General features: G+C 30.6%; 2 protein-coding genes across 2 annotated transcripts; both read right to left on the reverse strand.

The window, feature by feature from the left end:
* Nucleotides 1–2,987: 2,987 nt before the first annotated feature.
* LOC145324096 (uncharacterized) lies at nucleotides 2,988–11,421 on the reverse strand. The gene is made up of 6 exons (XM_080166728.1): nucleotides 11,325–11,421; nucleotides 7,856–7,981; nucleotides 7,176–7,461; nucleotides 6,386–6,450; nucleotides 4,408–4,507; nucleotides 2,988–3,545 (listed from the first exon to the last, which is right to left on the reverse strand). The coding sequence occupies exons 1-6, from the start codon at nucleotides 11,359–11,361 to the stop codon at nucleotides 3,491–3,493; spliced, it is 669 nt and encodes a 222-aa protein (XP_080022854.1). The 5' UTR covers nucleotides 11,362–11,421; the 3' UTR covers nucleotides 2,988–3,490.
* A 5,940-nt stretch (nucleotides 11,422–17,361) lies between these two features.
* On the reverse strand, nucleotides 17,362–19,458 carry LOC145324136 (uncharacterized). The gene is made up of 3 exons (XM_080166759.1): nucleotides 19,293–19,458; nucleotides 17,810–17,957; nucleotides 17,362–17,479 (listed from the first exon to the last, which is right to left on the reverse strand). Exons 1-3 carry the CDS (start codon nucleotides 19,378–19,380, stop codon nucleotides 17,362–17,364), a joined length of 354 nt encoding a protein of 117 aa, XP_080022885.1. The 5' UTR covers nucleotides 19,381–19,458.
* Between the last annotated feature and the right edge of the window lie 4,859 nt (nucleotides 19,459–24,317).

Raw genomic sequence — 24,317 nt, forward strand, 5'->3', positions numbered from 1 at the left:
AGAAACTTCAAATTACCCGATCCACCCGAAGTATTTTAAAAAATACGAAACTATATATTTTAATGTAGCCATTTCAGGAATATATAATTGCATGTATTGTAGGAACGTTATTAACCTTCTGTTGTCTAATTAATCAAATAAAAATTTTCAATTCCTGTAATTTTCCTTTCCGCTTTCATATTTTGGGCACAGGAACACAGACTTAGATTTGGTTACTTCATACTAGTTCATTCATATTATACTTGTGTGTATTAATACTTTTCTACTAATGTAAATTACCTGTGGCATCCTTGATGCTTCTAGAGGCTCTTGGGAGTAGATGGATATTGATAAGTCGTTCCACTTCTTTTAATTTTAGCTTCATAAACAAAGAAAATCCGGCAGCTCTTTTTCTTAGGTGGGTCGTCCCCCCCCCCTCCCTCTTATATAACACATACGAAGCTCCATTGTACATTAGAGAAGCTTATCAGCAAGCAGGAAGGGGGGGTGGGGGGTTGCCCAGAATCCCCTCTTGCAAAGTATGAGAAAACATCAAAATAACACCAAAAGTGACAATTTAATAAAAAGGTACAAAAAACATAACCGACTATTATAATTATATTGTTGTCGTTTGTGTCATATTGTCATTTGGTGAATGACAATAAAGTTCTTTGACAACAAGGATGACAACATTCATCTTTAGCTCCTAAAATAAAGCATATCTGCTACAGTTTGGCGAAAATTATTATGTTCAAGTCCTGGTAAAAATCGTTCCTTGGAACTTTTTTTCTACTGTACGAATAATAATTTACAAAAAGTTTAATTTTGTTTATTATAATTGTGGGTTAACATCAATTTATCGTCCATTATCTAATCCAATCAGACATGCGTTATTAATACAGTAGAGGTAATGACTTTACCAATCTACAGGCACCTATATTTACTATATTTCTATTAGTTTACTTTATATTTTAAATTAGTTATAGAGTAGCTTTGCAACGAATAACAAATTTGACAATATTCGCCATAAAAAACCGTGAGAATGGAAGTTTAAATGGTTTACAGCAGAGCGCGCCATCTGTCCTTTATTAATCACTACTTGTCAAAGATAATGGTTGATTGACCGCTCGACTTACAGGCTAAAGCTAGTCAAGCGCGTAGTTTGTCACGCGGGGGCTGTTATTTTTAATAAAATTTCCATAATGTTTATTCTACAATGATTTATTAGTATTATCTAAAAGAATTTTAAAAAGTACAATAAAAAATAAATCAAAAGCATTTTAACCTTTTAAACATTGAATTTACGGAAAATAAGCTTGTCGTTACGGCACCCATGGTTGAATAACCTGTAATTACCCCTTTTAATGGTTGCCTTGCGGTCAGCTGTGCCTTTATTACGCGCATTCATACAATAGAGCTAAACATGATTGTTTGTCCAAAATTTGATGAATTTTCAGAAAGGTTCCAGAGTAACAGTAACAGTAACAAGCCCTTTTCACTCCACAGGGGGAGCATAGGCCGCTGACAATTTGTCAGTGTTTCTGTAACTATGTGGCTTTTTATGGATATGGGATAGAGTTGTCAGCCCTAAGCCCTATGATTGCGGTGTAAAGAATCCAATTTCCAATCAGACAACCAACCCTTTGATTGCACGACCTTTGTCTGAGAAGTCCTAACTGTGCATGGTAGTGAGTTGCGCCTGTTTTGGGCCAAGGCATTCCCCCTACTTTAACTATTTATGTCGCGCACCTGACATAGCAGCAGTAGGAACAATTTTTAACGTCTTTAGTTATGACGCGGTGTCGGACCGAGATTCGAACCTATCACCTTCCCGACGACGAGCGGATGCGCTACGTGTTGAGCTACGGTCGCGGGTTCCAGAGTGGTTTTGGGCTATTTTTAGAAATAAGTCTGGGGGTGGTTTTATTCTATTTTCTGGTATTCCCTGTCCGTAAAAACAGAGACACTAGGTTCTAGGAGCATAGCCACCAGTTATAAAAGTAGTAAGGTGGCTTTTGTTACTTAAAATCATACGATTAAATAAAGTTTCAGGAAAGCTTTCTACAGATCTTTAGGTAAATTCTAGCTATTTTTCCCTAGAATTTAAGTACTCCTAGAGGCTAGGGGCACAGCCACTTGTATTTGAATATATTATTATAGCAAACAAGGTAGTTTCACTTTTTGTTCCTTTTAGATTATCACTTGAGTTATACCTCCTACCAAAATGAAGTGAAAAAAGTATTCTTTGATTAAGTCACACCAAAATATTTTCTAATTGGAATGAAAATATTATCTTGTTTGTAATCAAAGACAGTCTAATACTATTATGTCTATTGTATGTACAGGCAGAGACAGAGGCTTAGTAGCCTAACCAATGACCTATTATTAATTTCCTTTTATCATATCAAACTGTTACTCACTTTGTCTCTTTTTAAGGGGGTAATAAGTAGAGGGGATTAGTAGTTGGAAAGTTTGGATTAATAAGAAAACAGATAGATTGATAAACAAGAAGAAAAAGAAGATAGGATAGATATATTGATAAAATTTAAGATATTTAAATGAAAAAAATATTTATCATTAAAAAAAGAGAGAGTGAGAGAGAGAAAGAGAGAGAGAGATAAAGGGAGAGAGAAAACAGGAGAAAGAGAGAGAGAGAGAGAGAGAGAGAGAGAGAAAGAGAGAGAGAAAGAGAGAGAGAAAGAGAGAGAGAAAGAGAGAGAGAAAACAGGAGAAAAGAGAACCGATTGAGGAAAACCAAGAAAAAGCTAGATATTCATTGCAAATTATAATAGACCGATTTCTACAGATAGCCAGGGCCAATAAACCAATAATAAAAACCGTAATTTATATTCTTTTTTTGTACACATACAAACCAGTTTATCCAACAGAAATTAATCGCATTTGAACCTAAACTTTCTATGATCATAACAATGTAAATTTTTCAATCCATAGAACAACATCTAATGAGTGTTTATAGAGTGGCTACGCTCATGTAAATAAAGAAAAAATATTAAAATCTATGTTTTTTGACTAAGTTTATGACACGTTAGAGAGATAAAAATAAAAACAATCACAATAAAATATAAAATATTCTAAAAATTATAACATATGTAAACAATAATATCACAAATTAATCATGGTTGATACATTTTTTTTCAAAATCGGGGATCTTAAGGAATAAGACTACGATTGGCAAATTGATTTATATCCACGATGATTAAAAACAATGTTAACCCTTTTTTGTAGATAAAACTTAATGGTTGAAAAGTTTGGATACTAATAGTTAAAACAACCAATCAAGATATGATAAAAGCATTTTTTTCTAGATTAAAAAATAAAAGTTTCATGGCAAGTGTATAATGTTTTTGGCTGGTAAGAACTTTAATAAATTACAAAATAATCATTAAAAACTATAAAACAATTATATTAGTATAAGACCAACTAACTTGTAAAATAACAATTTTTAAATGCTACTTTTATACAATTATTAAAAAGTTGATTTTCTTTTTCTTCAGATAACATTACTTTCTTTTAGTTTTATAGAGGCTCTGACAGCATCTTTGTTCCTAGATAATAATACAAAATTATAACAATCAATTATTTATTTTTGATAATTTAAATATAATATTTTAAATTATTATAAAAACAAGGATGACAACATTGTAAAGATGCAAATTAATATAAAATGAAGAAGAATAGCCAAGAAGGTCAAATAAAAAAGTTCAAAGAAAGACAGACGGACATATTGGGTTGTAGAGTATGAATCTTCACTCAAAATAACAGACGTAAAAACGTTGTTTGCCCGACCCAATAACGTACCAGCCAAAATAATTGTAAATCTTTCATTGTGCTCTTTATTGAAAAACTAGCGGCTACGCCCCTAGAGGCCTATAGGGGCACTTGAGGAGGAGAGAGTCGAATTTAATGATTCAACTTCTTATTTTTAATTTTAGTTAAAAAAAAAGAAAAATGGGGGGGGGTTGGAGAATTGGGGGTGTCCCACCCCCCAAGAAAATAGTTATAAACCTTCCTGGGACCTATAAGAAGCTACCCTGTAAAGGAGAACCTGATCGGTTCAGCGGTTAGCGAGATCCTTCGCTACAAACAAACAAACATACAGACAAACAGACACACAGACATCGTTCTACTTTGTATTATAGATAGATGAAAACATAGCAAGTAAATTTACAAAGTTTCGCTAAAGTGTATAACTATTATAGCTTTTTAAAATACCTTATAATAGGACAATTGAGATAAATATTTCAACCATAGTTTATATAAAAAAGAATTCCTCACAATATGGAAGAAAAGTTTGTTTTTATATATTATCAAATCCATGCCAAAGTTTTCTCTAAATCCTAACTATCCATACAACAAATTTATAAAACTTTCTACAGTCCATTGTCCCCTCTCTATCTGAAATAATACCTGTACAAAGTGTTAAATTCTTCCAGAGGAGAAATTCTATCCAAGCTGGAGCCAGAGCTCGTACTCGTGTCCTCGGAACTGGACTGACATCTAGCGGTGTCTGAAGAATTAAATTATTTATCTATCATTTTAATACTAAGGCTATTTACTGTCAAAACAAATATCAATACGGTATAAAGGTATTATTATAAATTTAGTCCCATGATTAAACTCTTCGTTGACCCCAACCATGCGGGGCTTACAAGTACTAAATATAACCAAATATACCTAACATAAACAAACAATAGAATAACTACTTCGCCCTCTCTTCATTTTAATTTATTTCAGAGTAGTGGAGGTTACTATGCTCGATAAGGCACTCTAAGGCAAACCACCCTTAATATTAATGCTTTAGAATCACCCTAAGTTTAAAATTTAAAAAAAATGTTTAGTTTACTGATATCCAAAGATTTTCTATAACTATTTTTAGAAGGTCGGCTATCTACATTCTTAAGACAATTAAGCTGGATGTTTTTGCAAAGCAACTCTTCAAATAATGAATGTACGTCATAATAAAATTTTGAGTTTTCCTTTTTATGGAAGTTAACTTCAATTTATACTAAAAAAAATATGTCTAATTTGAAAAACCGTTGAAAGAAAAATCATTAAGATGTGAAATACAATTAAGTTAATAAAAGAAATGAAAAATAAACATTATAATGAACCAAGTATTTGACCCCGCCCAAATTTTCAAGATGGGTGGTTATTTAAGCTTGGAGGGGGGGGGGGGTGGAAGGTTTGACGTCTAGTGGATGCCAGTGATAAGATAATGGCCTATAAATTGATGTACATCCCCAATAATGATTCACAAAATTACCCCATCTGTGATTTACAATTAGTGGTTGAAACATTTGGACAACCAACCAATAAAAATTTTATAAAAGTCCTCAAAGTTGTTAAGCAACATTATTATAATTCTTTAAAGACTAGTGTAATAAACAGCCCAATGTCCCCTTCCTCCCGGAGTGAATGTAATGTTTTCAGGCAAAATGGTAAAATCAAGGTGTTTTCAATTTAAAGTAAGAAACAAGGATGACAGTATTTAAAAAAAAATGTATACTTCAAAATACATAGAATACTCAAGTCTAAATTGAGAACTACATAACTATTTAAAGATGCTTTATATTATAGTACTTATATTAATAGATATAATTATAGATATACTATGCTAAAAACTGTGTACCTTATTGTCCTAGAAATCGCTAGTTCAAATTAATAAGACAATCATATAAAAAAGACCGTCACATAGCAAAAAAATCAAAAAACTTTTAAGGTTTCCACTTACAGTTTAAAATCTATCATAAAATTCTAACATGATTTAAAATATGAAAATTATTAACAGTCATTTTATGACTAAATCAAAGTTTCTATATGCCATTACATGGTTTTTAACTTTAAGTATGCTTTATTCAATTAAAGGCGTCAACGGTATTTAAAGTATGTATGATGACTCTAAATTGAATAATAAGTGTATATTACTTGAGATTTTATATAATAATTTTCTCAAATTATCCCATTAGCATTCCTATATGTAAATTTATTATAATAAAAAATATAAAATAACAAAGATGTACAAAAATATCCCAAAATTTAAATTTTAGAAAAAAATACGCCTGATAATGTTAGACTTGAATAGAATTAAAACCTTTAACCTTTTACTTTAATAGAATGTTGAGCAGTAGTGCTACTATAAAAATATGGATGTACATACCTTGACTACTAGAATATTGAGTAGCTGTGCTACTGTTCAAACTATGGACATACATACCTGGACTACTAGAATATTGAGTAGCTGTGCTACTATACAACCTATGGACGTACATACCTGGACTACTAGAATATTGAGTAGCTGTGCTACTATACAACCTATGGACGTACATACCTGGACTACTAGAATATTGAGTAGCTGTGCTACTATACAACCTATGGACGTACATACCTGGACTACTAGATTCTTCGCTTCCTTCCTCACTTGAATCAGAAGACATAACTGACCTCTCAATTCTAAGAAAAAGTAATATTACCATCAAATGATAAAGATTGAAAACTATCGGCTGCGTACATAACATATAGGAAAAAAAGGGAAATAAAATAGCCTAAAATCATTAAAATAGATAAAATAATGTATACATAGTAAGAGATATAAGTTTTCCGGAATTTTAATGTAGGGAGTAGATTTGAAATCTGCATCAAATTTTAAGGATTTTTTATAAAATTCGTTTTTTGTAAAATTCTTTATCTAAAAGCGAAAATACATTTTAAGTTAATTAATTTTGACCAATAGGATAGGTGGATTTTAAACTACCTGCGCTATAATTGGTTGAATGATGTACGACATCCAATCAGAGCGCAGATTTTTTAAATCTACCAATCACAGATGCCAAAATTAATTAATTTAATTTGTATTTCCGCTTTTAGATAAAGAATTATACAAAAAACGAATTTTATAAAAAAAAATCCTTAAAATTTGATGCAGATTTCAAATCTACTCCCTTACATTACAATTCCGGAAAACTTATATCTCTTAATACATAGCCTAAAGCCATCACAGATCAACTTTTCATGTTTGACTGTTAAGACCTCGTAAACAAATGAACTGATTAATTTTAGAAAAGCTTTACATAGGTCCCAGTCTACTTATTTATTATAAGACTTAATCCTTAGATGTTATTGACAAATTTTTATAAACATTCTCTCTAAAAGCTACGCTACTAAACAATAAAAAATACCTTATATGATAACTTGGCTTTTCAGAGGGCATACATTTTGACTTGGTAGATTTTCTGATGGCCGAGATTTTCTCCAATCCCGCGGATTTTTTATCTGACAGTTTTGATGATTTTTTATCATCTTTATTATGCTTTTGACTTGTGCTTTTGTTGGGTTTTGTGCTGTTTATTGTTCTGGAAAATAGGGAGGCAAGAATGGCTATGATAAGAAGGTGCCAGGTATAGCTCAGCAACGTCCATGTGAGGGTGAGTGACAGCGAGACTGAGTTTTGGAGTCGCCATGTCCCTAAAAAGTAAAAAATCTTAATGTTGTTAAATAATTAAATTTATGATTTTTGTCTCTTAATAGCTAAGCTACTCTATAATACACTTGGCATGTACGTCCGTCCGTCATTCAATCAGTTTGTAAAGCTATATGTAAAATGTAATTTTCTCAGCTGCTATTTAAGATTCCTATTATATATAATCACCCAGTTTATAATTCTACTTGGTCCGTCTGTCTGTCGGTCATTCATCAAAAGACAATAAATATACATTATTTTTTATGAAGGTTTTGTTATTTCTAAGATTTATCAACTGAACATCTTCTATGTAAATCACTTTGTCTGTTAGTCCTTTCATGATTTTTTGTGCTTTGCTGCTTATGTATGTTGGTATACTTTTAAATTTGATCTATTAACCTGAGAATAGAATGAGAACAGCAGCTGGTAGATGTGACCTCACAACGACAGCGGCTGCAGCCGCCAGGGCTGGCGTCACGTCCAGAACCAGGTACAGCTTCTCTAACATCTCCCAAGAGCTTGGGTCTATAAGATAATTATATTTAGTTGTAGGTATTTTAGTAGTTCTTGCTATCCTATCATAAAAAGTGGCAAGATTTTATGTCTGTAGCGAAGGATCTCGCTAACCGCTGAACCGATTTGATTCTCCTTTACAGTAAAGCTTCTGTATCTTATGATAACTTATAATTCTGTTTTTAACTTTTCCGCCAATTAAATATTGTAATGACTTTTCGTACTTGTTTGGTCCTAAGGACCTCTAAAACAGTGGGTCTCAAAAGAGTTTACAAGTCTTTAATACATTAAAAAATTAGGTTTATTTACTAAACATTTTTTGATTACTATTTCAAATAAAAATTAAGCTTTCCCTCAATGTATGTAATGTATGTCTTTTTTTCTAAAAAGATTATATGAGTTTCCTTTTGGTTGTTTTATTGACCTTTTAAGATTTCTAGAAAACAAACATTCAACTACTTAACCATATTATTTTTTTTACTTCTCTTTAACATTTCTATCGTTTGATGTTAGTCAAAAGTAACTTGTTTTTTTTTATGATTTTATTCCTAGTAATTTTTCTCTCAAATGTGATAAACAAATTATCAATATTTTTTTCATCTCATAAAAAAATATAAAATAATGAATAGAAAGATTATTTTATTTTTTTCATTTACATATATTATTCAAAATAGCGCAGCTACTCTAAAATTTAATATTCATAATAATTATCTAGGAATCTAAAGGAATAAAATAATGGCCGTTAAATTATTTTACATCCCCTATCATGATACACAAAATTACCCCTTCTGTAGATTAGAATTAGAGGTTGAAATGTTTGAACACTTATCTTATTGAAGCAACCTATCAAAATTCACTAAAGTCACTAAAGTTTTTAAGCCAACGAATAAGAAAACATTATTATAAAACTTTGTTGACTAGTGCAAGGACAGCCCATTGTCCCCTCTCTCTCTCTCTGATAACTGTCACATTAAAGCATTCTTTAAAAGTAAAGCTATTACAGTCTTTATGTCGCTAAAGATCCCGTAAATTGCTAGCCTGGACCAATTATGTTCTCCTATTTCGATCCAACGCGAAGGGCTCTACCCATGCGGGGCAATCACCTAACCTAACCTAATCTAATATAATCGAAATTTCTTGGTCATAACGGTCATGTTTAAGTTTTTATTTGAAAAGGCTAAAAAACTTCGCGCCCTTTACAAATAAAACTACTGAAGCAGCTTATAGTGCCTAATAAACAATGACGCCAAACAATAAATATAACAAATGATAGGCCAGTATACATTGCAATTGACCAATGGTAAAATGTATACAGGACTATTATTAGCCATTTGTATTGAATTACGTAATTTATTATTAGGCACTATCAGCTGCTATTTTGATTTTGATCTATCAGATTTAAGTTTAAGGCTTTGCACGTAAGCTGTGCTAATATAAAGAAAATTGTCCTTGTTTTACTAATAAGGTGTTTGTGATAAAACTTCTTTTATATTCAAAATCCTGTTGAAAGATAATTTAGGGATTTATAGATTGGGTAATTAATAAAAAAATATTATTTAGTAAGTAAGAGAAGTGTTATCATAGATGGATAATTCAACAAAATAGCCTAAAACCATTCAAAGACCTTCCTAAAAACAACCTATACCATTCAAAGATATTTTGTTTTAGCGCTAACAATATATAAATACTCCTTAAACTTTAGAAACTTACATGAAAAACTTATTCTATAGAAAACCAAAACTTTCTGAATCATATAAAATAGCATAAAACCAGCAAAGGCAATATACAATATACATAGATTCTATAAAAAGCAAATGCCTAAAAATTCAATCTACTACTGATATCATTTACACAGACAAACAGAAAAACATCATTTAACTTTGTACATTCATTTATTTATCCTCACTCCCTGAGTTTATAATTACAAGTTAAACAGATTTATGGTTTAATAATCCAAGATTAAATAAATGTATATTTTTTTAGCGGGTTTCTTCTTAGCGCCAAGTTAATCAATATTTTAAAAATAATTATAAAATTGATTCCCTTTAAATATGTTATTTTTATAGTATTTTTTTTGGTTACTAGGAGCTGCGCTAAAATAGGCTAAAAAAGACTTATGTGGAGATTCCTTAAAAAAAAATAACTCAATCAGTTCAGTAGATGTTAGAATCCTTTATACTTTATTTGATTGGATGGTCATATTATAAACTGAATTTCTTAAAATTAAAAACATCTATCTGTACTAACAACTGAGAAAAAATATTCCCTACGCAATGAGGGACAATAATAACCTTATTTAAAACTAAAACTATAAAAATTAGATCACTAGTCTATATAATTAATTAAATAAATGTAAAAGCTATCAATTACAGGAGAATGAAATGTATAATGATAAATTGTTTCTTATTATGCAAATCATGGTGACCACACCTCTTTTAAATTCAAATTGGGTTAATAATATTATTTGACCTGGTATGAGATATATAAAGGCTAATTATAATATGAAATGATTACTCAATACCCCCCATCCTTATAATATTCTACAATATAAAGTAGTAAGGTAGGAGCAGGAGGGATAATTTAAAATCCATTGTCCTATAGTTTTCTTGTATAAGTAAAATATTATTGACATATGCAAATATTTTTGGCATTAATTGCAAAAATCTACAACGTTGAAATGAGATTCATATGGTTTTCTTCTTCATAGATTTTTTCTTCTTCTAATGTAAATTTAATTAATTGTCCAGGATTAGGCAGATGAGGTTTAGACCACTCTGTGTAATAAATTTCATGAAAAATATTGTAAATTGAGGGGGGATGTCTCTTCCCATTAACAAATGCAACTCAATACAATGCACAGTTAGGACTTACATACAAAGGTCGTTCAATGAAATAGTTGGTAGTGGCATTGTTACATAGGTGTTATTTAACCTAATACTCTTTTTTTGGACAGAAAAGGAAATATTGCTTCCATAAGTTATCATTTTACAGATTTTTATCCATAATCACATTACAAAAAGATGTGCTAGGGAATGTTAAGGATTTTAAGAACCAATTATACAGAATGAGTGGCTATTTATTAAATTTTATTTGCTTTTAAAAGTATTGTATTATATTTATTGAAAGAAATCAATTGTTATTAATTGACTAACTTTCTTTTATCATTATGAATGCATTCAATTTGATTCTCAAAGATTTGTATAAATGATATAACTGTTATCAAACACCTTGCAAGGACTTAAAAAGGGCTTTAAAAAAAGAACTTTATCGGTCAGACGGGCAGCAAAATCCTTTATTACAACCACATATACCGACAGACATCATGTTACTTTTATATATGGGTGATATGTCGTACCTTCCAAAGCATAGATATTGTGTCTTCTTGTTGGCATAACTCCAAAATGTACCGCCTGTACACATAAACTCACAAACAGCGGATATCCAGGATAAACACCACTGTAGCAGTTTTACATATATGTTATTTTGTTGCTTATTTCAATATTTTTAAAAACCATTTTTGTACTTTCCCCCTTAGTGTTCAAAGAAAATATAATTTCAGTGTAGATAATTTTGTTAAAAAGGCAATCTAGATAATTTTTTTTAACATGATAATATTAAAAAAGACATGCAAAGACATTTTCCAGATGGGGGTATAAACCTTGAGATGGTTAAAAAGAAGGGAAGGCAGGCCTTTCCAATTTACAAGGGTTATTGTCACCCCCCTTACACACGCCTGTGATTAATCTTAAAATTTGTTATTATTAGAAATACTATGTAATTATGATTTTTAAAAATTCAAATCCTTAAAAATAACTTGAATTACATATTTATTCTTTGCCCAGACATAATTATACATATATGTTAAATAAATCATAAAATACTTAACAAATCTATTCCTAATGTACATTTTCATCATAAAAAAGTATTATTAATGATAATAGTACTTAGAAACATAATTTATGATCATACAAAGATCATTAGGGAATAGTCCCTTTCGTGGCAACGCCCCTTAATGAGCGATTCGTCGTATTTTTAAAATGGCCTTTGGTAGGTTATTTTAGGTTAGGTTAGGTTATATTGAGTTGGTGATTGCCCTACAGGGTTAGGCAATTGGCCCCACAGGGTTAGAGCCCCCCGCAGGGGATATAAATAGGAGAAAAGCTACTGTGGAAAAAAGGAAGAATCGCCCCTTAAGTAGCGTTGCCACCAAAGGGACTTTACACGATTTTTCAAAATTGATTTTTAGAATATTTAGTGATGACTATTCTGTATTCTAGTATTTGTTTTCTTAAATTTTTATTATCAACTTTTAACAGATTTTTATCTTTAGTTTGTATTTTTAAAAATCACCCAAAATAATTGTTTAAAAATATTTTGGATTACTCCCATTATATTTTTGTGTCATTGCAGCTTTTTTCACTTTTTGTATCTGATCTATGTAAAGTAAAGCTTTTCCACAGAGCAGTCAGTTCGTACGTAACGGATTACTCTTATTATTAAGTTAGCTATCTTAAAACTGTCCAACTAGTATAAACTTGGCATGGTAATTCCTGTTGCAGTTGGGTACATTTTTAAAAGCGTAACAATTCTATAGTCAGAACACCTTATTTAGTATAACTCATAAGACGTTCAGCAATCGCTTTTAATCATAATACATAATAAACAGAAATGACCTTATTGTATAAAAGCTGCACATCCCAAAATGACTTAAATTTAAGATCCTTATTATTGACATACTTTCATTTTTGACTAAATCATAGAGATGCTTTACTTATAACATTATACCTCATAGCCCTAGGAATCGATATTCTAAAAATTAAGATAATACTGAAAGAGTTGCTTCGTGCACTAAATCTAAGGAATCATCATGACGTAATGCCTAAATTGACGATAATATAGCTATGTTACTGACGGACGTACGAACCGACAAAATTTTTAGAAAATCTTCTCTTTCAAAAATTAATTTTGTGAATTTATCAATGTCTTAATAAACAAAAGCAAGATGAAAAACCTAATTCTTATTTCTAAATTGAAAACGTCCAAATTCTTTATCCTTTTCATGAAAAATTAGATGTTCTTTATTTTAAGCAAAATTATTTTTTAATGAACAAATTTTGTTATGTTATAGTTTTCAAATTTCAATTTAAAGATACACAAGATACGTTCATATGGTTTAGCAAACATTTCCTATTTCTTCTTTTTTAGTTGTACTTGTACAGCATTATATGGTGGTAATAAATAAACACCGCAAAATTGAAGATCAGATAAAGTAGAAAAAAAGATCGTTCGTCATTGAAGGCTGTTGGAGGCATTTTAAACAAGGATGAACAATTCCATATAAATTCTTATTGTGTCGATATATAATTTTTTCTACTTGACAGTGACTTTATAGAAATGAAATTAATTATTAGTAGAAGCAAATCTATAAAAATGTAGGAGTAATATTAGAATGCTTATTAGTTCTAGATTTTAGTAACATATATTTCAATCTTGTGCTACCTATCGTTGAGAATCTACGTTGCAAAGTGTGTTGAAAAGTTTAGAATTAATATTGCAAGCAACTCAACTTATTGAAATTGTTTTGTCTAAACAAACTATTTAGACGTACAGACACAATACAAATATGAAAGTAGCTGCGCTACTTTGAAAAAAAACATTGATAATAGGAAAGATAAGAGAGTGAACACAGTGATTTTACACAATCCTAGAAACACCAGGGATTTAAAGGGATAAGACAATGGACAATAAATTAAATTACATCCCTAATGATGATAAACAAAATTACCCCATCTATAGATGAAAATTAATGATTAAAAAGGTTAGAAACTGTTAATTAGAATAAGCTAATGACAGTAAGAAGGTGTACAAAGCTTTGTGTACTAGTACAATTTGGAGCTAATGTCTCCCTTCATCCCTGGAAATCACACAACCAATGATCTAGCGTGCTTAAAATACGGCACATGAAATTTTAAATAATTCGATATTTATACCCTTTCTTTAACCAACACATAGAGGTTTCACCATCATATTTAATTTTTGTTTAGATTTTGGTTTTAGGATATTAGATTTTTCTATCGGAGCCATATAAAAAAGAGAGTTGACCTCCAACCCCCATCCCTCTATTGTTTAAAATATCCTATAACCTGTAAATGCGAAAAAAAGGAAAGCATTTTTATAGTCGCGCCAAAACCAATCTTTGACAGGACTAAAATTATAATTCCTTAAAGTTGAGCTTTTTACATTAACTATGTTATTGTTTGTGTCAAATTGAGGACTTTAAATTATAGATAAATATGTAGTTTATTTTTTAGGTTTTTCGGAGCTAACTCGACTTTTCCAAATTATTGTTGATTTATTTAATATCGATTTGTTAGGAACATCCATGAAAGCGAAACTGTAGAATCAAAAGGTTTGACAAACGAACATAAACACGTAGAGTGTCAGAACTATAAGCAGAATATTAATGTAAAAGTAAAAGCTAAATTATATATTTGTTATATATAAATATAGGATATTGTTTAACTTCTAATATAGTGACTTGTTTTCTTAGGAATCATCTATAATACAAAGTAGAACGATGTCTGTCCGTCTGTCTGTCTGTCTGTCCGTCTGAAGCTTAAGATCTCAGTAACCGCTGAACCGTTTGGGCTCTACTTTTCAGGGATTATACCTACTGGTCCTGTGATGGTTTTAAGCTATTTTCTTGGGGGGGGTGGGACACCCCCAACCCCTCAAAAAATAAAAAAATCCCCACTCATTTTTTTAAATTTTTTTTTTTGGTCCTTCATTTTTTTTTTGCAGGAGATTTCCTTGGTCCTTTTACGAATTTCACCTTAATTTTTTTTGGTCACCTCTTGGGGCAAAGCCCCTAGAGGCTAGGGGCGAAGCCGCTAGTTATTCCATAAAGCAGATGAATAGGATAATTACATCTACATATATATATTTCAAATCATCATGGTTTAAATGGACCTTTCTTGTAAGGATTATAGAGTTTCTTTACTGTTGAAACTGTTACAGTAATCATAGTGAAAAATATTATATTAATAAAATAATTCTGACATGCCTTAAATAACGATAAGGGCGATCCGTTATAGATGTCCGGATGGACATAAGGACAGAACCTTATTATAGAAAAGCTTCATTTTGAAAAGTTAGGTAAGCATATATGTAGTTCCTTGTATGAAAGATGAGAGCTGCTCCATAAACAGCTATGGAAAGGTAGAGGGTTAATAGAGACGCCAGTAAACTTTCTAGAGAATAGGTACCTCTTGCTACCAGGCCCTCGGTGTCTGAAAGTTTCAAAGACATAATAGTTATTTCTCGTATCGTATTATAAACGGCTTTCCGCGGATATAGAGTGTACAATTATAAGATTAAAACTAGTTTTTTTTAGCCCCGAGGTGCCGGAGGCACCGATTAGAATACTGGTTTTAATCTTATGATTGTACATTTCTATATTCATAGAAAGCTGGATATAATACGATGCTAGACATGGTTTTTTCGTATGGATGAGAACCGAATCCTATCCACCGGATTCGAATGAATACGAGAAAAAATATTATAGAGATTAAAAACTAGGTGATACTTCTTGCTATAAGTCACTCGTTATCTATAGATATATAGTACGTTGACAAGATAGATATTAAATACCTAGACATCTAAAAAGATAGAAAGGTAATGTTGACAAATCTGATATTGAACAATGCACATAAAATACAGTGTGTTTTTTTATGCGAACTTTTTAAAAAGCAATTTTACCCCACTTATAGTTATCAGAATTTAATTATAAATGGCTTATTTTCTTCGTTTTTTTATAAACATTTATAGAACACCAAAAAAATATTTCAGTTTTTATTTAAAAAGTAGAGTAAAAAAAAAATTAAAAACCTAAGTGTCATCATATAAAAATGTTTTTAGCACATTTTTCTCATGCTCAATTTTTCTATCCTTTGCAAGAATGGCTGCAAAACGCTACAGATACTTTTGGGGACATGTACTAGAACATATTAAAGTTTGAAGGCCATATCTCAACCAAAGTGGACTACTGAAAATCCAATTTTTTTCTTGCAAAGGGTAGAAGATTTGAGCTTAAGAAAAATGCGCTAAAACCATTTTTAGATGTTGACACCTAAGTTTTGAATTTTTGATTTTACTGTACTTTTTAAATAGAAACTGAAATATATTTTTGATGTTCTAAAAATGATTATAAAGAACGAAGAAAATAAGCCGTTAATCGTTAAATTCTGATAACTATAAGTGGTGTAAAATTGCTTTCAAAAAAGTTCTCATAAAAAAACACACTATATATCTGGGATCGATTAACACCAAAAACCTAGGAACCTTTAAAAGCTACTTCCTGAAAAACGACTGAAAGCTTGACTAAAGAAAGGACACGCAAATAAAGTCTTTCTCGTGCATCTATGCGCGCTGCGTAAAAAGATGCATTTTTAATTAATGTCTATTACAGATTAATATAAGGCCTTTCTTGTCAGCTAAAATTAAAATATTTGAATAATATGAATTTATATTTACCTGTTTTTAAACTTTGTAACAATAAAGATGAAGTCTGCAAACAAATTAGCCAATTATTTAAATGCAATTAAATTATTAAAATTAGTTTTAAAAAAGGAAAATTACAGTCACAAATAGCTCAGTAATAACAAGTAAAGATAAATTGATGTTACAATCAAGTCATAAAACTATTAATCATAAAATTGCTGTTAATCAAATGTTTTATTCAATTATGTTATTTTTTGTTTTTATTTTTTTAATTTAAATAGTGCAATAACAAATTTTACATAATACCCAGACATAGAGTTGTTCCACTACAAAATTATATTATTCATATTAAGAAAAAAAACAAATCACAACAATATTATTAAAGCCAATTAAAAGAAAATTAAAAGGAAAAATTAAATTTTTATTATCATTCATTGAAAATCATCTGTTGGACCGAAAAGCTTATATTTACATTTCAATTGTTTGTACAGTCAATTTTCCGATTTTAGCGCTTTAGGTGCTAATTTGATTAATATATTTATCATCCACAATGTAACACCAAGCAGTTAGACAGACAACAATTCTGTAGATTTTAATAATTGGTGAAAAAGGTGAAAAACTGCTGATTAAAGCTTTCTTTCAAAAACCTTTTTCTAACGTGTATCTTTAAGCCCACGAATGAGAGAACTGTCTTATAAAACTTTGAGAGGACCAGTAATTGATACAGTCCAATATCCTCCATATTATATAAGTATGACAAGCACACTAAATCTCACAGATAGTTCACAAATAATAAAAAAATATAAATTATATTCTTTTATTTTCTTCCCTTTAGTTTTAAATAATCCTTCTATATAAAAACCTGATTAATAGCAAAACTTGATTAGTTAAATCTATTGGCTTTCCTGATGTAGAATGACTGTAGAAAGAACACATAGTGAGGCCAGGAACAGAACTAGCACCCCTGACCAAAATTGTATTCGGGGACGGGAGGGTTGACTGATTAGGTAACTGAAAATTTTAAAAGTTTTAATCTATGTCTGTTTATCTTTTTATATATATGTATAGCCTGAAGATATCCTATAAGTAAGGGATACACCACGAGATCTTATTTTAGTGCATCACTGATTACACGACCTTTAAGTTAATGGATTGCACCTGTTTTGTTTGTATACCTGAAAGCTTTTTATGCCTAATAAAAGACCGTCATGCAGGACTACCATTGAGCAATTAAATGTATACTAGCCTGCCATTGATAATTTAGTCTGTGTATTGGCCTTTTATTGGTCATTTGTATTGTATGACATCATTTTTATAGGTTTTATAAACAGCTTCATATACCTTATGCCTATAAAGCAGATATACACTCCGGGTATAATCTGACCAATAACGTTTTCCACTGAAAATGTCAAGTCAGGGTAGGTAAGAAGTTCGTCAGCATTACCCTCAACTGCCCTCAGGTTGAATAGGTAGCAGTCAGGACACACATCTTGGAAAGAATTTTTTTCATTACTTAATTTTAATAACATTTTAATAACAATGACATCAATAAGTAGCAAAGTGTACAGAATCATGTAGGGAATAAAGGAAACAAGTATTTTCTCGTATTCATTCGATTCCGGTGGTTAGGAACCGGTTTTCATCCATACGAAAAAACTATGTCTATCATCGTATTATATCCAGCTTTCTACGAATATAGAAATGTCTTATCATAAGATTAAAACCAGTTTTTTTTAGCCCGTGCCTTCGGCAACTCGGGGCTAAAAAAACTAGTTTTATTCTTATAATTGTACATTCTATATCCGCGGAAAGCTGTTTATAATACGATGAAAGATATAACTAATATAGAGCAGATGTTAAGTGCTCAGACAGGGAGAGAAATGGCAGCAAAAATAAAAGATTCACTAAACCTTTAGAAATACATAGACATTTATTTCTTTTGTATTATGACTGACAAACTTTAAAAAAAACGTTTTGGTTGTACAATGTAGCTGAATACTCTATGATAAGGACTGACGGACGGATAGACAAAGTGAATTATAGAGTAGAGAAAATTACTTTATAACAAGGATGACAACATCCATAAAAGTGAAGCTCTGAAACGGTAGGACAAACGGACATTAACACTTGTATAATGTCAGAACTGTATAATCAGAATGTAAATTTATAAGAGTCAAAGCAAAATTGTAAGCAAATTTGTTGAAAAACTACTTGATACAGGATAATGTTTATAGACATACTTACATTTTTAGGACTTGATTATAGAGTTGCTTCGCTTATAACATTGTACTTTGTTGTCCCAGGAATCAGTATACCAAAAATCAGACCAATCGGATAATTGTAAAAAAAAATCAACATATTTTAAATGAACGTACTGACATTCTGGTAATGATTATAGAGTTGCTACGCTTTCTAACTCGTACCTAACTTCTATAGGAATCACCATGCAAAGTTTGAAATCGATAGGACAATTCTAACATGCCTAAATTTACGAATAAAACATATCCGTTACGGACAGACGGACCGACCCTAATTATAGAAAAGCTTCGCTTTAAAAAAAAGAAAGATAAGTTTAGCATTACATTAACATTTTATCAGGATCATAAGAGATAATACAATGGACGGAAAATTGATATACATCTTCAATGCTGGTAAACAGATAATCTCTTATACAAATTTTTATTATTGGTTGAATAGTTTGGAATATTCCTATCAAAATTCAACCAAAGGACCCTTTATGAGCCAACGAATAAGATTTTGGGTTACCAGTATAAAATACAGTCCAATATACCCTCCCTCCCTGAATTTAAGTAATGAAAAAAACCTTGTTTAAAAGGATCATCTCGTAATAATAATCTTGTTGTATTTTCTATTAATTCAATAGAATCAGTGTTATTATCATTATTCTCCATTTTTTATAAATATTTTTCTTTCTTTTCCTCGGTTTACAAAATCATTTTTCTTTTAAATTTAGATTCTAAAGATCATTTTAACCTTCATAGAATAATATAATAAAATTAGAAAATCAATATTTGATAATTATATAATCGTTTAGAAATAATAAGTGCTCGGCAGCCGCGACTAAGCCTTAAATCTAAACCCATTTGGATGCTTTGAAATTATTTTTAATATTTTAACCTATTTTATTGTTAAGCTTATGTATTAATTTTAACTAGTATAAAGCTTGTGGTTTTTAAAGAATTTTTGCAAATATGGTTATTATTTTATAGAATTGAGAAGGCTTGAACAAAGCAAAATAATTTTCTTCTAATAAGTTTGTTCTTGTTGTGTTATATATCTCTAGCCGCGCGCCTTTTGAAATTATTTTTAGAAAAGGTTTAGACCTCTAGCTGATTTTTAAAATTAAACGATTGAATTCTCCAGGCTTACAGGTGGCTGACACGATGCTGCCAATCCCTGCACAATATATTTCTATCTACGTAGCTTCTCTATAACTCGAAATGTCCGTCCGTCAGTAGTAAACAGAATGGGCAATTTTCTAGTTACTATCCAAAATAGACAACTGTTTTTTTTACGTGAAGATTCCCTGTACCAATAGACAGAGCATCCAGTATTTAATTTTCTTGGTCCGACCACCTGTCGGTAATGCTACAAAAGATTTGAAGTATAATCTTGTGCAATCTGATTTTTTATTTTATAATTTAATCAACTCTCTCTCTCTTTCTTTTTATGATCACTAAACATCTGCTCCTTACAACTTTTGTATGTCAATACTTATTTTTCTAGATTCGCTACTTATGGGTTTTGTCATCCTTGTTGATTATTTAAATAGATCGTCTATATGTATATGGCATTATTATATAAAGTAGTAAGGCTTTTTGTTTGTTTGTACGTTATAATACCACTAACCAGTACCCCATTGTAGAGAAGCTTCAAACAGGTCTGATGGTTGTTTTAGTATATAGTATCTCTAATAACGAGTCTTTGGATAGTTTTAGGCTATTTTCTATTTCATTTTATCACTACCTTTTCAAATCTAGATGTCTTGTATAGTTTATATTCGTTAAAACAACCCAAAGATAATATCAAACCTTCTATAAAATGTAAAATTAATTCAGATCAGGATTTTCCGAGATCTTTGGCTTTAGAAAACAAAAACTTTGTATGATATTAGCAGTTGCACCTCTACCTAGCATCTAGTGACTATGTTTTTGAAGGGAAAAAATAGCCTAAAGTCATCCTAGGACCTATGTGAAACTTCCCCACAACTGGAAAAATCAATAACAACGAAATAATGAGCTTTAGACAAAAAAAAACTTTACTTCTTTATATAATAGAATAGGATTTAGCAATCTTGTTATTTTGTTTAACATTTGAAATAATCAAAAACAATAAAGAAATGAATGTATAAACAGTATTTTCACTTTGATTTCACTTCCTTCCGAACCTTGGCTTAGAATAAACTAAACCCAAGAAAATCTCTCAAAACTCAAATCTATTAATTCAAAAAAGAGGGGGGGGGGACGGAAAGGGCATTGGGTAATCATGGGCATAAGACATACATTTCGTATACGTACATATTATCCATCTATCTATGTGTATTCAATTCTCATTTCTTGGACATTTACGAGACGAGACGCATAGGCCCAATCCTTCCGTCCTTCCCGTATTTCACCAATGTGGTTAGAAATTTACGGCTGGTAGAAATGGCGGGACGGGTCGGCTAGATTTTGCTTTGGTGCTACATTAGGCAGTTAAGCAAAACTGCCTGGGAAAGGTTTCGTGAATTTTTAAAGTTTTATTTGTTAACATTTTTTATTAATAATTAATAATAAGAAAACTACAAGAGTATTTTAATACCAAATATTTATTGAAATAAAACAAGAACAAAAAAAATAAAATAATTAATAAACATATATACAGTTAAAATTAAAATAGAAATTCTTTTTAAAAAAAGAATTTAGTAAACATGATATTTTAAAAGTTTTTTAAATATACATTTACACAAAAATTGCAAGGAATAATCAATACTGATGATACAACATTGTTAGACAATTTTAGAACAATATTGATATATTTTGATAATATCCCATTTGATAACCAGTAAAAACCTTAGAATATAGCCTAATAATTAATCCCTTAAGTTAGGGGCTCCATAAGGGAGGAAGGAGACATTGGGCTGTTTATTACACTAGTCCCCAAAGTTTTATAATAACAGTTCTTATTAGTTAGCTTAACAAACTTTTATCTTAAATTTTGATTGGTTAGTTCATTAAGTTAAATGTCCAAACGTTTCAATCACGGATTTTAATTCACAGAAGAGGTAATTTTGTGTATCAACATCGATTTATCAGCCATTATCCTATCCCTGGGTTTAATAGGGGGGCATATAAACGGTACAATATCTATTTTAAGGATATTATGATTATATTTTATTAGAATTGCTGAACTAGCTGGAATAATATTATTAGAACATCGATATTATAACAATAATATTTAAATCTTTTATTACATTTACATATTAAATTAAATCTTATTTGACAGTAACAGGATGTCTTTGTATGTCTCTGTGTTTGTAGCATAAAATCTCTCTAACCGCTGGACTGATATGGTTTTCCTTTACAATTAAGCTTCTTTTATGTCCAGGAAGGGTTTATAACTATTTTGTGTCATATATAAAGTCATAAAAATACATATTTAACGTATCGTATTACAGACAATTTTTTGTGAATAGTAAAATAAAAATCATGATATTATTACCAGCTTTGTTGGCACGGGCCTTAGGCCACTTGGAATTGGAATTAATATTAGACGGAAGTCTGTTTATAATACGATACGATAAATAACTATTATGATGATAAAATATCTTTTTAAAAAATAAATTAAGGTTTAAAAACAAACTATAAAATCTAAATCATGAATATAATCTTTTAATTAATTTATGCTAATAAACTAAATTATTGAAAAGAATAACCAAGATAAAAGCTTTTATAAAAATACAAAGAAATTCAATGATTTTTAAAAATCTAAAATAAATATTATACTTTTGAACCTTTACAATCAATGAAAAAATATTTAAAGTGAAGAATATCTCAATGTCAAGCTATTTGGCGGTTTCTATTAAAGTATCAGGTCGAACAGAGAAACCCCCCTTCGGTTAATTTTGAACTAATATGATATTATATTGTGTTTTGGGTAGTCCTTCTGGTTAAGGCATAGAGAAAAATTAAAATTATTTTCAATCTATTTTTTAAAGAGGAGTGGTGGGGGTCAGTGTTCGATAGTCATTTTGAGGAAAGCTCTAGCCATTTATTTAATGAACAAATTTTTTTTTGCAATTTCAAAAATGAGGGCCTTGTTAAGCAACCTTTCAAAGAAATGGAGTTAATAATTTACCTAAAATTTTACTAATTTCGACTCTATGGTATAACACAAATTCAACATATATTAGGTTGATTGATAACTGCATAACAAAAATCAGCTTCTTGATGGTTTTCATTGATCTTTGCTGTTGATTTAATGTGCGTAGCATAGCACCACTCAAAGATGCAAGTAGTTAGTATATACAGCCTGTATCATTCAGTAGCGCTATCAGCTCCGCACATATCCTATGTGTCACGTTCTTGTTTGCTGGACTTCCTTTTTCTTTTTTGTTATTTCACTGTATCGCTAAAGTTCTTGGCGTTATCTCTTAAAGAACCTTGTTAAACACAAAAAATAATATGAAACTAAAGGTAGGTTGGAATCAGGAATAAGGTATAACCAACAAGCGAAATAAATATAAAATAATATTTGGGGGGCAAATGGAGAGGTCGTCAATTTTACGAGATGTTGCCCCCCAACGACAGCTAAAAAACACGAATAGGTTTCGTGATTTTTCCCGAATTAATTTCGTTATTGGTAGAAGCTGGGTTGGAATAGTTTTTGTTTATTACATTAGGTTAGGTTGGGTAAGGTAAGATTATTTTGGTTATTGGCTAGCCCCTAAATGGAAGGGCACCGAAGGTACAGGAAAAGCAAGCATAAGCCCTAGTGGGGTAATTCAGTGGAAAAGCACTAAGCTATTATTTTTTTATGCAGAAAAAAGTTAAAGAATGTTATCTAAGGAGATGTTGTACCAAAAGAAAAAACTCTCTATGTCTCCAATATTTCTGCAGATTAAAAAAGAAGTATAGAAACAATTTCGAAAGTATGATTTAATTTTCAACGAAAATATTAAATTTACCATAACTACTAGAGTTGTAGAAAAGTGCAGTTATACATTTTTCAAAAGTTTTTAAACACGAAAATCCGTCTGTCGGTTATATACTTCATTTTAGAGAAGGAATGGAATCTAGGTATGGATTATTGGATTATAAGGCTGGGCTAACGCATTCAACTGCACGGATTATAGAAGCCCCACATTTATCTGCCGATCCTAAGCCGCATTTACACAAAGAAACACTTAACCTCAGCCGCAGCAAATCTCAGTGTGTTAACCCCCAGCTGTATTTTTAGGGTTGTTAAAAAGTATTTGGATCTACTGCAGTTCACGGTAAAATATTGCTGGTAACGAATATTTCCAAAAATCTATGAATTTTAAAGGGTGCTAGCTGCCAAATGGCTGAACGTACAGATCACACCCTTACACCATTTTAAGCGGCATAAGAAGGCCCACAAATCATCTGGAATAGCCATAAATCAATAATGCATAATTATCTCGCAGTGCAGAGAAATGCGTGAAAAATGCCTATTATACGCGTTCTTTCTTCAATGATTTTCATTTGATCTTAGCTATTCCAGATTATTTGTAGGCCTTCTTATGCCGTTTAAAATGGTGTGCGGGTATAATCTGTACGTTCAGCCCTTTGGCAGCTAGTAGCCTTTAAAATTCATAGATTTTTGGAAA

Source organism: Acartia tonsa, chromosome 7 (genome assembly GCF_053477335.1).
Source record: "Acartia tonsa isolate MP-2025a chromosome 7, ASM5347733v1, whole genome shotgun sequence".
Taxonomy (NCBI): domain Eukaryota; kingdom Metazoa; phylum Arthropoda; class Copepoda; order Calanoida; family Acartiidae; genus Acartia; species Acartia tonsa.